Below are 15079 nucleotides of genomic sequence, written 5' to 3'. Positions count from 1 at the left end.
AGAGCTCGGGGCTGGCAGCCTCTTCCAAAAAGGTTAAGGGCTGTGTCGCAAATGTAAGTGGTCCTTGGAGCCACAGTTCAGGAGGACACTGCAGGACTTGTTCTCTGTGGCCTCCTCCCTACCCTCACCCCATGCCCCTGTGGACCCGGGCCTTGGGCCCCGGCACAAAGGCGGCATTTGTGGAGGTCAGGGAGGGAGCGCCGACTGCATGGCGCTCCGTCTGCTTCTGACCGGGGAGGTTAGTGCTGCTGCTCGACTGGAGCACAGATATCCAGATCCCTCTGTGCCTATAAATCCCCTCCCTGGGCTGCCCAGCTCTGGAAGGGGCTTGTGTGCTCTCACTCCTCATGTGGAGTGAGGAAGGCGGAAGGCGAGCTGCCTTGGAGGCGAGCTGCCTTGGCCGGTCAGTCGCTCGCCGAGGCCGCTACTCCTGTCACAGCTGCGTGGCTGGTGGACTCATTTGGGCTGAGTCCAGGGCATGCTATGGGATGCTGTGTTCCCTACACGGCAGCTGAGCCCTCTGTTCTCTTTGAACTGTATTTCTTTTCCCTTATAAAAGTGTGTGTTCATTATGGAAAAATACAGAAAAGAGGAAAGAGAAAGATTCCACTCCCAAACAAGCCCTGTTAATATTTTATAATTTCCTTTCAGTGTTATTCTAGGTCTGTCTATGAAGCTTAAACACTCTGAGCCTAATTTGGGGTTACTCACAGTCTGCCAGCCTTATCTTTGTGTTATCTGTTTACCTTTGGATTTATTTCTCCCCCTTGCCACCCCCAGGGACTGTGGATGACCAGTTTCTCTTGCATCTCTCTTGATCTTTGCTTCACATATTTCCAAGCTGCACCGTTAGGTGTATAAAGGTTCCTCTTCATCTCCTGAAGGTTTTGTACCTTTTACTAAAGTTAAATATTTCTATTTATTTCTTTTAATGCTTTTTGTATTGGATTTTCTTTTGTTTTTATCTTTTCATGCATTGTACCTGCTGTTTCTTGTTCATCTCTTCTTTTCCTCCTCCCTTTGTCATTTAGCTAGATGAAAGTTTTATTATGGCTTAAGGGAAATGTTATATCACAGTTAGAAAAATATGATCTTAATTGACTAAGTATATATTATTCCAGCATGATGTGATTTATTTTATATAACCAGTCTCCTATTAATGGATATTTACATTGTAAATATTTTATATCATTAAGTACTTATGTTGAATTTTTTAATGACATTTCTCCTAATTTTTAAAGTGCCTTCTATTTTGCTTTCTTTTCTGATTATATAACATCATACTCAGAAAAGGGAATAGAAGTTCTTGTAACCCCATCTTCCCATCACCAAAAAACTTTTATTAATATTTTCGTATATACTTGTGCAATCTTTTCTTTTACTGTTAATATATACTGCGTTTATACTTTTTAAAAACAAAATTATAATCATACTTTTTTTAACTTGCTTTTGTCTTAACCATATAAAATAACTCACGGTATAAGGACCTTTTTTCTTGTCATTAAACATTTTTCATTATCTCCAGTTTTAAGAGATAATGGGTTCATATAGTGTTTTGTCAAAAGGATGTATGTTTATTCAATCACCCTTCTATTGTTGAACATTTCAGGAGTTTCCATTTTTCTGCCATTATAGACAATCACAAATCTAAGCCATCTAATATCACTGTTAGACCTCAGATTTTTTTTTTTAATTTTATATAGGAGTGTAGTTGATTTACAGTTCTGTGTTTCAGGTGTTCAGCAAAGTGATTCAGTCATACACATATATCCATTCTTTTTCAGATTCTTTTCCCATGTAGGTTATCACATAATGTTGAGTAGAGTCTCCTGTGCTATGTGGTAGATCCTTGTTGATTATTTTATATGTAGCAGTGTGTATATGTTAATCCCTAACTCCTAATTTATCCCTGCCCCCTACCCCCACATTTCCCCTTTGTAACCATAAGTTTGTTTTTGAATTCTATAAGTCTGTTTCTGTTTTGTAAATAAGCTCATTTGTATCATTTTTTTTAAGATTCCACATGTAAGTGATATCATATGATATTTGTCTTTTTCTCTCTGACTTAAATGCGCCCATGTTGTTGCAAATGGCATTATTCTGTTATGGCTGAGTGATAGTCCATTGTATATATGCACCACATCTTCTTTATTCGTTCCTTTGCCGATGGACGTTTAGGTTGCTTCCATGTCTTGGCTATTGTAAATAGTGCCGCAGTGAACACTGGGGTGAATGAATCTTTTCGAATTCTGGTTTTCTCTGAGCGTTTGCCCAGGAGTGGGATTGCTGGGTCATACAGTAGTCCCTTTTTAGTTCCCACCGGAGAAGGCGATGGCACCCCACTCCAGTGCTTTTTACATAGGGGTCTTTCTTCTCTTCCTTAACTCTACTTGTGAGACTTTCCTATTTTCATTAAGCATTTCTAAAAAAGAATGTTTTTTCCAAGTTTTATTAGCATATAACTTGACATACGGCTGTACTGTGTAAGTTTAAAGTAGACAGCATAATTTGATTTGTATGTATTGTGAAATGATTACCGCAACAAGTTAACATTCATCATCTCATAGACACAAAGAAAATAAAACAGTATTCTCTCAGGAAGAATGCTTTACAGATTTGCATGTCATCCTTGTACAGGCCCTTCTCTGCATGGCTCTGCCCTTAGTAAATGAGCTGCCAAAATGAGCACAGAAGAATGCTTTTAACAACCGTGCAATATTCCATTGGGTGATTACACTGTAATTTATTGAACTAATCCCTATTGTCAGGTATTTTAGGCTCTTTCCACATCTTTTGCTTTTATAGTGTTTTCTCCTCGTAAAAGTTACCTTAGTGGAGGTCCTGGAGCCTGGTAGGCTACAGTTCCTGGGGTCGCAAAGAGTCAGACACGAGTGACTTCATGTAGAGGTATTTAGTCCAAGTAGTTTAGACAAGTGTCTGCTGTTTGCTGATAAATGAAGTCATATAAACAAGTACTAATGGCAGCAGAGCAGTCAGTGGTGTAATAACAGTGATAGGTCATACCCTTTTCCTATGATCACCTACTCCAGGCACTTGGCCAAACCCTTGATATGCTTTATCTTATCAAATCCTCACTACTGTTTTGTGAGGCGTTTATTACTGTGTCCCTTCCCTTCTACAGATAATCTGCCTCCTATGCAGGAGGTGCGGTTTGATCCCTGGGTCAGGAGGATCCCCTGGAGAAGGAAATGGCAACCCACTCCAGTATTCTTGCCTAGGAAATCCCATGGACAGAAGAGTCTGGCAGGCTACAGTCCATGGTGTTGCAAAAGAGTCAGACACAACTGAGTGACTAAAACAATTTACAGGAAAAGAAACTGAAATCCAAAGAGATTTCCAAGGTCCCTCAGCCAGTGAAGTGACTTCACACCAGGTCTGTTTTACTCCACAGCCTGTGTTCTTAACCCATGTTTTGGAGTTTTGTAGTTGAAAGGCTAGACTCAGTTCTCTTCCAGCATGTACCTATGCCAGTCACTTAATCCTCTGGTACTTGGATTTTTTATCTATCAAAAGGGGGCAAAACATGAGAACCTGTCCAATGCTTCTGTCAGGATTAGTATATGATGTATGTGAAGTTGCTCAGTTGTGTCTGACTCTGCAACCCCATGGACTGTAGCCTACCAGGCTCCTCCATCTATGAGATTTTCTAGCCTAGAGTACTAGAGTGGGTTGCCATTTCCTTCTCCAGGGCATCTTCCTGACCCAGGGATCGAACCTGGGTCTCCCGCGTTGTAAGCAGATGCTTTACCGTCTGAACCACCAGGGAAATCCTGTCAGGATTAGAATCTGATGCAAATGTGATAGAGGCTTCATAGTTGATAAATGTTATTTCTCAATTTAAGTTAATTACTCTAATCAAATTTTGTAAAAGAGTCTCCTCCAGGACACTGAGATCATTTCCCCACCCCCACCCCCACTGTACTTTCTGGTTTAATCCACTGTAGCAGCACAGACACATGCATTCCTCTTACAGGCCCACCCTAACCTCCAATCCATTTAACACAAAATAGCAACGGTCAGTGTAGAGGACTTCCCTGGCTCACACTCTATTGGAGTGCGTTATCTTTGGCCATAGAGACCTTCTGTTTTGGGAAAAGGATAAAGGAGTGCCCCACTGAACAGGGAGCAAATCTGTTCCATCATGCCTATCATGCCGGGTCTACATTTCCTCTGACACGTGTAAAGGTGGCTGCTTTTTCCCCACCTCCAGCATCTTTTCCATATACCCAGCCCAGGCATGAACATGAGCACCCATTTCCTCAATCTGCAGTATCTGCGCCTGCTATGGCCGTTGTTATTGTAGCTGCCAGGAGTTATGAGCGTTGGGTTTTTGACTGATTTGCTGGGCCAGTTTCCCTCATGGAAACTCTTGTTTGTTCTGGAACATTTTTCATTCCAGGCCCAGATTCCCCACAAGGAGGGGCATCGCCGTGCATGTTTCTATTTTGTGTCCAGTCCCTCCCAGGGCTGAGTCCCTTACTTTGAAGTGAGCCTCTCCGGCTGACCCTGTACTCCTGGCTTCTAGTGGTTAGAGGTGAGGGTCATATTAAACATCATGTGCTACCCAGGACAGCCCCTCACAACAAAGGCTTTTCTGGCCCAAGATGTTAGTGGTGGCAAGGTGGGGAGTCTCTGCCGCAGGCCGAGAAGTAGCCTGACCCTCATCTGTTTGGGCACACACATCCCATGATGCTTAAATCTTACCCTAGAGGAAGCCGGGTAGGATATTGGTTAAAAATTGTAACATGCTGGGGGAGCTGGACTCAAACAGACCAGATGTGGGTTGTCATCCTGAATTCACTGTTGACCTGGTTTAAATTCTGGAGCACCATTCATCGGCTACATGACCTTCAGCAAAGCATCACCCTCTCTGAGCCTCAAGTTCCCTCATCTATCAACATGGGTAGGAATCCTCACCTTTTGGACAGAGAAGGAGATTAAAGCCCCCCTCACAGGCAAGCAATGACATTCCCTCATTAAGCAAACTTGTTGAGGACCCACCGTGTGCCAGTGCAGACAACTCCATTGGTGAATAGAACAGATGGAGATCCTTGGCCTTCAAGGAGCTTACCTTCTCCTGGGAGGAAACAGACATGTCAGAACCGAACTAGTAGGTGATATCCCAGAGCGCATGGTGACGCAAGAGCCAGAGCAGGGGGTGGGTGGTGGTGGGGCACCAGAAGGCATGTGGCTGCTCTCCTCTCCCAGGGCAGCCTCCTCTTCGGGTATTTCCTCCCAGCGGCAGTCACCTTGTTCTCCCCTAGCTCCAGTCCTTTCATCTAATTGTGCTGAGCTGTACTAGTGACTGGTGAGGGTGTGGTCAGCCCCACCGATGAGCATGGCTTGGGGCCGGTTGGCTGTGAGCTGCCTCCAGGTCCAGTCAGCCGCTGATCACACACCTGTCTGGCATTCTTTATTTCTTTGGGATTCTTCCTTTCAGCATCCTTCCCCCTTCTAAGTGGAGTTTTAAAAAGACAAAATGTTTGTTTTCGTCCATCCTAATTAAATTACTGCACAATTGCGCTCATCTCACACACTGGCAAAGTAGCACTCAAAATTCTCCAATCGAGGCTTCAACAATAAGTGGACCGAGAACTTCCAGATGTTCAAGCTGGGTTTAGAAAGGACAGAGTAACCAGAGATCAAATCGGCAACATCTGCTGGATCATGGAAAAGGCAAGAGAGTTCCAGAGAAACATCTACTTCTACTTTATTGACTATGCCAAAGCCTTTGACTGTGTGGATCACAACAAACTGTGGAAAATTCTTAAAAAGATACCAGACCACTTTACCTGCCTCATGAGAAATCTCTGTGCAGGTCAAGAAGCAACAGTTAGAACTGGACATGGAACCATGGACTGGTTCTAAATTGGGGAAGGAGTACATCAAGCCTGTATATTGTCACCCTGTTTGATTAACTTTGCAGAGTACATTTGTGAAATGCCAGACTGGATGAAGCACAAACTGGAATTGAGATTACTGGGAGAAATATCAATAATCTCATATATATGCAGATGAACCACCCTTATGGCAGAAAGTGAAGAGGAACTGAAGAGCCTGTTGATGAAAGTGAAAGAGGAGAGTGAAAAAGTTGGCTTAAACCTCAACATTCAAAAACAAAGATCATGTCATGGCAAATAGATGGGGAAACAATGGAAACAGTGAAAGACTTAATTTTGGGGGCTCCAAAATCACTGCAGATGGTGACTGGAGCCATGAAATTAGAGCACACTTGCTCCTTGTAAGAAAAGCTATGACCAAACTAGACAGCATATTAAAAAGCAGAGACCTTACTTTGCCAACAAAGGTCCGTCTAGTCAAGGCTACGGTTTTTCCAGTAGTCATGTATGGATGTAAGAGCTGGACCATAAAGGAAGCTGAGCACCAAAGAACTGATGCTTTTGAACTGTGGTGTTGGAGAAGACTCTTGAGAACCCCTTGGACAGCAAGGAGATCAAACCAGTCAACCCTAAAGGGAATCAGTCCTGAATATTCATTGTAAGGCCTGATGCTGAAGCTCCAACACTGTGGCCACCTGATGCAAAGAACTTACTCACTGGAAAAAATCCTGATACTGGGGAAGATTGAAGGCAGGAAGAATAGGGGATGACAAAGGATCAGATGGTTGGATGGCATCACTGACTTGATGGAAATGAGTTTGAGCAAGCTCTGGGAGTTGGTGATGGACAGGGAAGCCTGGCATGTTGCAGTCCACGGGGTTGCAAAGAGTCAGGCACAACTGAACTGAACTGAATTAAAGGTGTAAATCAGAAGTTTGCTTAATCAAAGAGCCACTCAGTCATCATTCCTAAAACTGAGCAAATGCATGCCCTCTTCTTAACTTGAACTCTGAGAAGGCTGGTTCCCATCTCACCAAAACCTCCTCATGATGCATGATTTGCCTGTAAACAGCAGATGCATGCATAGTAAGTCGCTTCAGTCATGTCCAACTCTGCAACACTCTGAATAGTAGCCCAGCAGGCTCCTCTGTCCATGGGAGTCTCCAGGTAGGAATACTGGAGTGGGTTGCCATTTCCTCCTCCAGGGGATCTTCCCGACTCAGGGATGGAACTCAAGCCCCTTATGTCTCCTGCATTGGCAGGCAGTTTCTTTACCACTAGCACCACATGGGATGCCCAAACAGCAGGTACAACCCCTGTAGTGGAAAGAGCTGAGGTTTTGGACTCATGCAGATCTAGTATTGTATCCTGAACAGATACCTTAGCCTTCCTGAGCCTCGGTTTACTCGTAAGTAAAATGGTAACAAACTCCCACCTTGCAGGGTGCTTGTGAGGACTGGAGAGAACTTATGAGAGGTGCTAAGCAGGGGCAGGTATATAATGGTCCCTCTGTGATCTATGGGCTTCCCTGATAGCTCAGTTAGTAAAGAATCCACCTGCAATGCAGGAGACCTAGGTTCGATCCCTGGGTTGGGAAGATCCCCTGGACAAGGGAAAGGCTACCTGCTCCAGTATTCTGGCCTGGAGAATTCCATGGACTATATAGTCCATGGGGTCGCAAAGAGTCGGACACAACTGAGCAACTTTCACTTTCACTTTTCTGTGGTCTCTGTGGTGAACTTCATCCCTGCCCCTTCCCCTTTAGCCCCCGAGCCTAGCAGTTGGGTACTAAGGAAGCACAACGCCAGGAATTCTTAGAGACAGGACTCACCTAGTATAGCTCACTTGTTTGTTTTTTTCCCCAAAACTGCAACAGTAGAAAATCTCCAACTCTGGGAAATTTTTCAATAAGAACAAAAATATGTCCAATCCTATGTTCAGAACATGAAACTGAAATTAAGATGTATTTTTTCTCTGTCAGATTGATAATAATATCATGCTGATGAGTGTGTAGGAAAGGAACTATCATATGCCCTTCTGGGGACTATCAAGTTGAACAGACTATTTGAAGGTCAATTTGGCAGTACGTATCAAAGATTAAGAAGTGGCTACTTCTCAGACCAAGGAATTCTATTTAAGGAATCTGCCTTATAGAAATACCAGCACAAATACCTAAAGGATGTTCACTGAGTCAATTTTTATAATAGCCAGACACTGGAAATGATTTTAATGTCCATCACGTGTAGGTTGATTAAATCCATGTGGTTCATCCAGATTATGGCACACTAACACTGTAGCCATTACAAAGAATGGATGACTTAAGAGGTACAAACTATATAAAATAAATAAGCTACAGGGATATCTTGTACAGCACAGGGAATATAGCCAATATTTTATAATAACTATAAATGAAGTCTGATCTATAACGTTTTGAATTACTATGTTGTATACCTGATGCTAATACAGTATTGTAAACCAACTGTACCTCAGTTTAAAAAAAAGATTGGGTGACTTCAGGGTGATGAAAATGTTTTCAAACTAGAGGTGGTGGTTGCATGCACTGCGAATGTACTAACGTCCACTGAACTGTTCACTGTAAAAGTGGTTAATTTCATATGATGGGAATTGTACCTCCATAAATTCTTATTTTTTTTAAGAATGAGTCTTATAACATGGAGAGACATGTTGTTGAGTAAAAAGACAAGATGTGTTTTCTGTGAATGTTAGCAAATGCATAGAAAAGGTTCAGAAAGATCTCAAACAAACCTACAGCAGTTACTTCTAGAAAGTGGACTTAGAAAAATGAGGGGATTTGTACTTAATTTTATGTACTTTTATATGAAAATTCAAAGTTAGCATACAATACTTTCAACCTGGTGGTAGAGAGGGGAAATTTGAAGTTGGTCAGGGACTGAAACCATAACAAAGAAGGCGGTTGACGCTCTCAAGTGAAAGTGGAAAACGTCTTTCATTTTGAATCTTCCTTTTCGTGTTTTGCTCCCTTTCTGCTCTTCAGTTCCCACCCCAGCTGGCATCAGAACTGTAAACTGAGATGAGAGAGTCTCTTGATGACTCACTTTGCTTGTTTTGACCTTTCCGTGCCTGTAGCTAATTGATTTTTAGTGCTGGAGGGATCTGCGAGCATTAGTCCGGTCACTGTTTATTATAAGGGCCTATTTTCGAGAGATCCCAAGGATTTGCGAGGTACTGTTAGTGAACTGTATTTGGAGCAAGTGCTTTCTTGGCCAGCCCTGGGCTGGTCTGGTGATCGTGAGCTCATCCCTGAGCCCAGAAGCTCACAGACACCTGTGCCAGCCTGCAGAGCTGTGTTGCTCTTTGAAGCTTCCTGCTTCCAGGAAGTTGTGGTCATACTCTGAAGCCCCTTGGCAGTCTCTTTTTAAATTTTGCATATTTACTCATTATTCTTGATTGATGAAAAATTGTAAACTAGGTAAAAAAAATACCCATAATGTAATCAGACGAAAACAATAGAATTTTGTGGCGTTCCTTCTATATCTTTGCTCATGTGTACTTTTTCATAATTATAAAGTGTTCATGTACAGATTTGAATTCTGTTTTTATTTTGATTTACAAAGAAGGGATTTTTAGCTGTTAAAACTATCAAAAAAAAAAAAAAAGCCACAGAACTCTCTCAGAATTGTCTTAATGGATAGATAACATTCTCTCAAGCAGCTGTGCATATATGTGTGCAGGCTCTTTGTGACCCCAAGGACTGTAGCCTGCCAGGCTTCTCTGTCCATGGGGATTCTCCAGGCGAGATTTCTGGAGTGGGTTGCCAGCCCCTCCTCCAGAGGATCTTCCCAACCTAGGGATCACACCCAAGTCTTCTCCTGTGTCTCCTGCACTGACAGGCGGGTTCTCTACCATAGTGCCACCTGAGAAGCAGACGAATTCTAATGTACTCAGCAACGTTATGGATAGTTCTTTTAAAATATACTTTCTTAAATTTTATTGTTGAATCGCAAAATATTTGAGAGCTATCTTAGAAGGTCTCAGTGATGATGATTTCATATTTCACATGCAGAATCAGTTCCTACCCTCAGAAGTTTCTAGTTCAGAGCAGATGACCATAAGTATCATGAGGTGTGATCATCACTATATCAGAGATATGTCCAAATGGTTCTGGGAAAGGATGGGAGAACATTGGTACAGGCTCCCTAGAGGAGGTGTTTGCATTATATCTATCCCAAGGACAGTTAGGAGTTCACCAGCAAGGCAAGGAAAGAAAAGTGAGAAAGAAGACTGCTTGAAGGAAGCACAGCAAGTGGCAGAGCATTCGTTTAGGGCATATCCGGCAGATAACCGCGTAGAGCTGGAGAATAGGGGGCTCATGGCTGAGTGGCAGGAGGTGATCCTAGATGTACAGACTGTGGGCAGATTACAAGAGGACTTGCCCAACTAAGGAGTTGGAACTTCACACTGAAGGCCATAGACATGTGGCCACAGCCATGGCAGGGAACTCTTGCTAAACAAGAATGTGACTTTTGAGCACAGCAACACCTCATTGCTTTGGCAACATTTCCAATAAGTGTGTTGAAATCTTCTAGGATGAAGGCTGAAGATGATGCACTCAGCTTTCTTCTTGATCATTTGCATTTGTTAAGAGAAAGCACTGTGCTGGCATGTCTCAGCCACCCGGGAAGACTTTGGATGATTAGACCACCCCAAAGTCCACTAGAACCTCTTTGGAAAATAAGAAAAATAAGGCGAGACTGGTGTCCTTTGCTGCCAAGATGGTAACTTACAGAACCACAGCTGAGGTGAATGCATGACTCTTCCTGGCTTCAATCACACTGCGATCCAGGGGCTCAGATGGTGTTGGTAGAGCTTGCTGCTCCCTTCCTCCCCACTGTGAACTCTCTCCTTTTGTTCTGTGTGTCCCTTTATGCTCTCCTGTAGCATACACAGTCTTCTGTGTGACCAGAGTGAGTTGCTGCAAGAAACTGCTGCTTATGTTATCTCTTGAGCTTATAGTCCTGAAGGAACGATCGTCCGTTCTTTCTCCCATGGAGCACACAGCAAGTTCTAGGGAATTGGGTCCCCTCTCTGAATCAGGGTGGTAGGGTACTCTGATTTGTCAGGTCTGGGGGAGTCTGCCCAAATGATGTGAGAGGGGTTACCCAAGGAGAGTGGGCCTACTAGCCAGATGTTGGGTTGGTTTCTTTTTTGGAGAACATTCACTTCTGTTAACCTTTGTTCTTCTTGAGAGCGGAGGTGTCCACTGGAAGAAAGCACAGCCCATCCCTTGACTGAGAGCCGCCTGTGCGCACACATTTGACCTGAAGTGCTCTTACGCTATGGTACACAGGGTTAGCCCCGTCTCGCAGAACGGATACTCCCAGCACGTCTCTAAAAGCGGCCCCTTGCCCAATTTTCCTTAGCAAGTAGGCAAGAGACAATGCCTTACTTCCCACGGGCCTCGTGGCGTTTTCCTCTCCTCCTTGCACATGTCTGATTTATGTTCTGTCAGTGACAGGAAGCCACTCAAATGATCCACCCAGTCCTGCTGCTGTGCCTGTGACGGTTTGTTTTTCTCATTGTTCAGCGGTCCATCAGCTTCCGCAGTGAGAGCCGTCCCGACCTCCTGGGCCCCCGACCCTGGTCCAGGAATGCTGCCCCCTCGAGCACAAAGCGGAGAGACAGCAAGCTGTGGAGTGAGACCTTCGATGTGTGCGTCAATCAGATGCTCACGTCCAAGGAAATCAAACGGCAGGAGGTAGGCTGGGGCCCCTGGAGTTGGGGGTGTGTTTGGAACAAGGTGCACTCTGGGTGAGAGCCAGGCCGCATCTATGCCCCTGTCTCCAAGTGAGTTCTTCACCGCATCGTTAGAAGGAGGGCGAATGGGGATGTCAGACCTTGTAAGGAACTGAGAAGCCAGCATCCAGCCGGTTTGGTATGGTCCTGACTTTAAAAAAAAAAACTGATGTGGGGACTTCCCTGGTTGTCCAGTGGCTAAGACTCGGTGCTCCTAGTGCAGGGGGCCCAGGTTCCATCCCTGGTCAGAGAACTAGATCCCACATGCCACAACTAAAGATCCCACACGCTGCAGCTAAGACTGAGAGCAGTCAAATAAATAAGTAAATATTAGAGAGGAGAAGAAAAAGAAAGTGACTGGAAAATCTGATTTTATAAAGAAGATAAATCAGGAAGTATCTGTTTAGGATCCTAGTGTTCACAGAAATAATCACATTAATTATATCTTAATAGCACCTTCTGGAATATTTTTAAATATTCAGTTTATTAAACTTTGACCCAATTTTATGGAAAACTTTAGTATGGAATGCAGTTAATTTCATTCCCTATAAATTTTCTGCACTGTAGCTCTAGATGGCTATAATAATATTACTTTATAGGGAACGTGTCATGTGCCAAGCTGTGCTAAACACTTCAAAGGTGTGTCATCTAGAGAAATCCTTGGGATATCTTTTCCAGTAGAAAACCTGACATTGGCGAAAGGAGTATTTGAGAACTTTCTAGGTTTTTGACTCAGCAGTTCTTTTCTAGGACTTTATCTGCCAGGCATACTTGTACGTAGAGGAAACAAAGTACGTGTAAGGTTATTCATCACAGAAACATTTAAAACAGTGCCAGAAAGAACCCGGACATCTATTATCAAGGCCTGGTTCCATAATGAATGCCCATACCTTTTGTAACTATAGAAACACAAGAAGTGTTGGCTAAGTGGATAAAACAAGACACAAAGTAGGGTGTTATAGTATGGCACCATTTATGTAGAAGAAGGAAAGATGAGTGTGTGTGTATTTGCATGAAAGTGAAAGGCGCTCAGTCATGTCTGACTCTCTGCAACCCCATGGACTATATACAGTCCATGGAATTTTCAAGGCCAGAATACTGGAGTGGGTAGCCTATCCCTTCTCCAGTGGATCTTCCTGACCCACGTCAAACCGTGGTCTCCTGCATTGCAGGCGGATTCTTTACCAACTGAGCCGTGAGGGAAGCCCCGTATTTGCTTATAGACACATAAAATATTTCTGAAAAGATGTATAAGGAGTTGGTAACATTGTTGACTCCTGATAGGAGAACTAGATGGCGGGAAGGAGGCGAGAGAATAGGTAATTTAAAAATAATATGTACACTAATAATATCATTTGCAGAAATATTAACAGTGGCAAAATTTTTAACAGTGGTTAATAGGATGATATTGTGGATGATTTAAATTTTTCCTCTTTATATTTTTCTGTGTTTCCCCAAGTGTGAATAGTGTGCATATATAACTTGGACTTTCTGATAGTAGGAAGGAAAGATGGGAGGATTGGTTCTGCAGATGAGGAGATTATTAAGGTACAGGGTCACCCACCTAGAAGGTTGCAGAGGTGGGATTTGAACCCAAGTCTGTCCTACTCCAAAGCCCATGGATGGTCTTCATGCTTTCCACCCGCACAGATGCCTGCCCACCGTGAACCCCACTGCAGCTTCTGTGGTCCTCCTCTCCTGGGGACCACACTGAGCTCTGGTGAAACAGACATACAAGGAAATCTGAGGAAGGTCCAGTTTCCTCCTCCAGGGGATCTTCCCAACCCAGGGATCAAACCTGAGTCTCCTGCAGGCAGCTTCTATACCACCGAGCCACCTGGGAAGCTCCCAGGGTCCAAGTAAAAACAGTTAATTGTATTGTGCCTACCCATGTCCTGGACTTGATAATGCTCTATAGTTATATAAGGTGCCACCAATGTAGGAGGCTGAGTCATGGCTATACAGATCCTCTCTGTATTATTTTTGTAACTCCTCATGTGAGTCTATAATTATTTCAAAATAAAAGGTTAAACAAAATATAGAGTACCAGGAGGTCATGACGTGGAAACTTTACTGGACCTTGAGAGGGGTCACCGTGCACTGGCCTCCAGCACAGCGGCCAGCCTCCACCTGTGGCCAGAGAGCACGTTCATCACCCCACTGTTCACCAGGCCCAGGGGTGCAGGTGCTCTCCACGCCTGCTGCCTTCTTCCCTCTAATTCAAAACACATGCCGTAGCCCCTGAACCATCACCACAAACATGCAGTCCTTTAATAACGTTAAGTTTGCCAACAGTTTAGACTCTTAGATGAAAGTGAAAGACTGTTCTGTGCCTCATAGCTCTTAGATTAAGATGGCTTAATAGAGCCAAATTAGAGATGGTTCATTTTCACACAGCCAGCTCCTGTGCTTTTATTTATTGTACAGGGTGAAGGTGAGAAGTAATTTAGAATGAATTAACTTCACCAGACATTTAGAGTGATAAAATATTGGATTCTTTCTACAATGCAGCCATAACACAAGTGGCTGATAGGAATAACGCTCTCTGTTGAGATTCACCTTCTGTTGAATAGAAGGAAGACAAATTGTGATGGCCCAGTTAATAATAATTCCATATCCATCACTGAGAATAGACCCTGTATCATTTATTATGATTACCATTCACAACCAAGACACAGACTCCCAACCATGGCTCAAATTCTAATTACTTCACCTAAAATAACTTTGTCTTGTTGAGCTGCATCAAAATTCTGTAAGTGAAAGATGACTTGTTGGATGGGAAGCATATATGGAAACTCTTTTTCCCACAAACAGATAAGCATGTTACACAGAAGTTTTGCATAATTGTTTCTTTGTAGGTTTTAGTCACTAGATACAATTGCTTTGGGTTAATTTAATGTTTTAAGAATCCTGTAAAAATCCTGAAGAAATAAGTAGATTTGAGGCTTTGAGCACTGGCACCAGCATCATTTGAATTTGGTCTCATAAATGAAAGTTTAGTAAATGTGTGTTACCTTTCCTTGCAGGCGATCTTTGAGCTTTCTCAAGGAGAAGAAGATTTAATAGAGGACTTGAAATTGGCAAAAAAGGTACATTCAAATCCAGTGGTCCTTTGAGTCACCTCCTGCTTATTTTTCTCTGAGTAATTTCACAGTTCTAAGACTGTACTTTATGATCACTCTTTTTATGACTAAGGTCATAAAAAATTGAGAAGCACCTACAGACCAAGCAGTAGGGAAAATGGCTCAAAGCAAGAAGACTCGAGACCTGACACCTTTAGGGCTGACACCTGTGCATGTCTCTAACACACGTCAAAGAATACCTCATTTTAATCAGAAAGTGTTCATGAGGCCTGGCTTCACATGAATTTCATTGTCCTAGAAGTCTCACAGGCAGGACTCCCTCAGCCCCGGGAGAGAATGTGCAGACGTCTGAAATTGGAA

At 43.3% G+C, this 15079-nt stretch overlaps 1 protein-coding gene across 6 annotated transcripts in view; it reads left to right on the top strand.

Annotated features, from left to right (window-relative positions):
* Window positions 1-15079, top strand: part of ARHGEF3 (Rho guanine nucleotide exchange factor 3) — a 306250-nt gene that overhangs the window by 270057 nt on the left and 21114 nt on the right. For all 6 annotated transcript variants that reach the window (XM_040246414.1, XM_040246415.1, XM_040246413.1 and 3 more), the window contains 2 exons: window positions 11428-11598; window positions 14663-14725. In XM_040246414.1, the coding sequence (XP_040102348.1) occupies window positions 11428-11598; window positions 14663-14725 (234 nt within the window). The remainder of the gene's footprint in view (window positions 1-11427; window positions 11599-14662; window positions 14726-15079) is intronic.

The sequence above is a fragment of the Oryx dammah genome, unplaced genomic scaffold (genome assembly GCF_014754425.2).
Source record: "Oryx dammah isolate SB20612 unplaced genomic scaffold, SCBI_Odam_1.1 HiC_scaffold_9, whole genome shotgun sequence".
Taxonomy (NCBI): domain Eukaryota; kingdom Metazoa; phylum Chordata; class Mammalia; order Artiodactyla; family Bovidae; genus Oryx; species Oryx dammah.
Note: the sequence above shows the minus strand (reverse complement) of the source record. Positions and strands in the feature narration are given on the sequence as shown.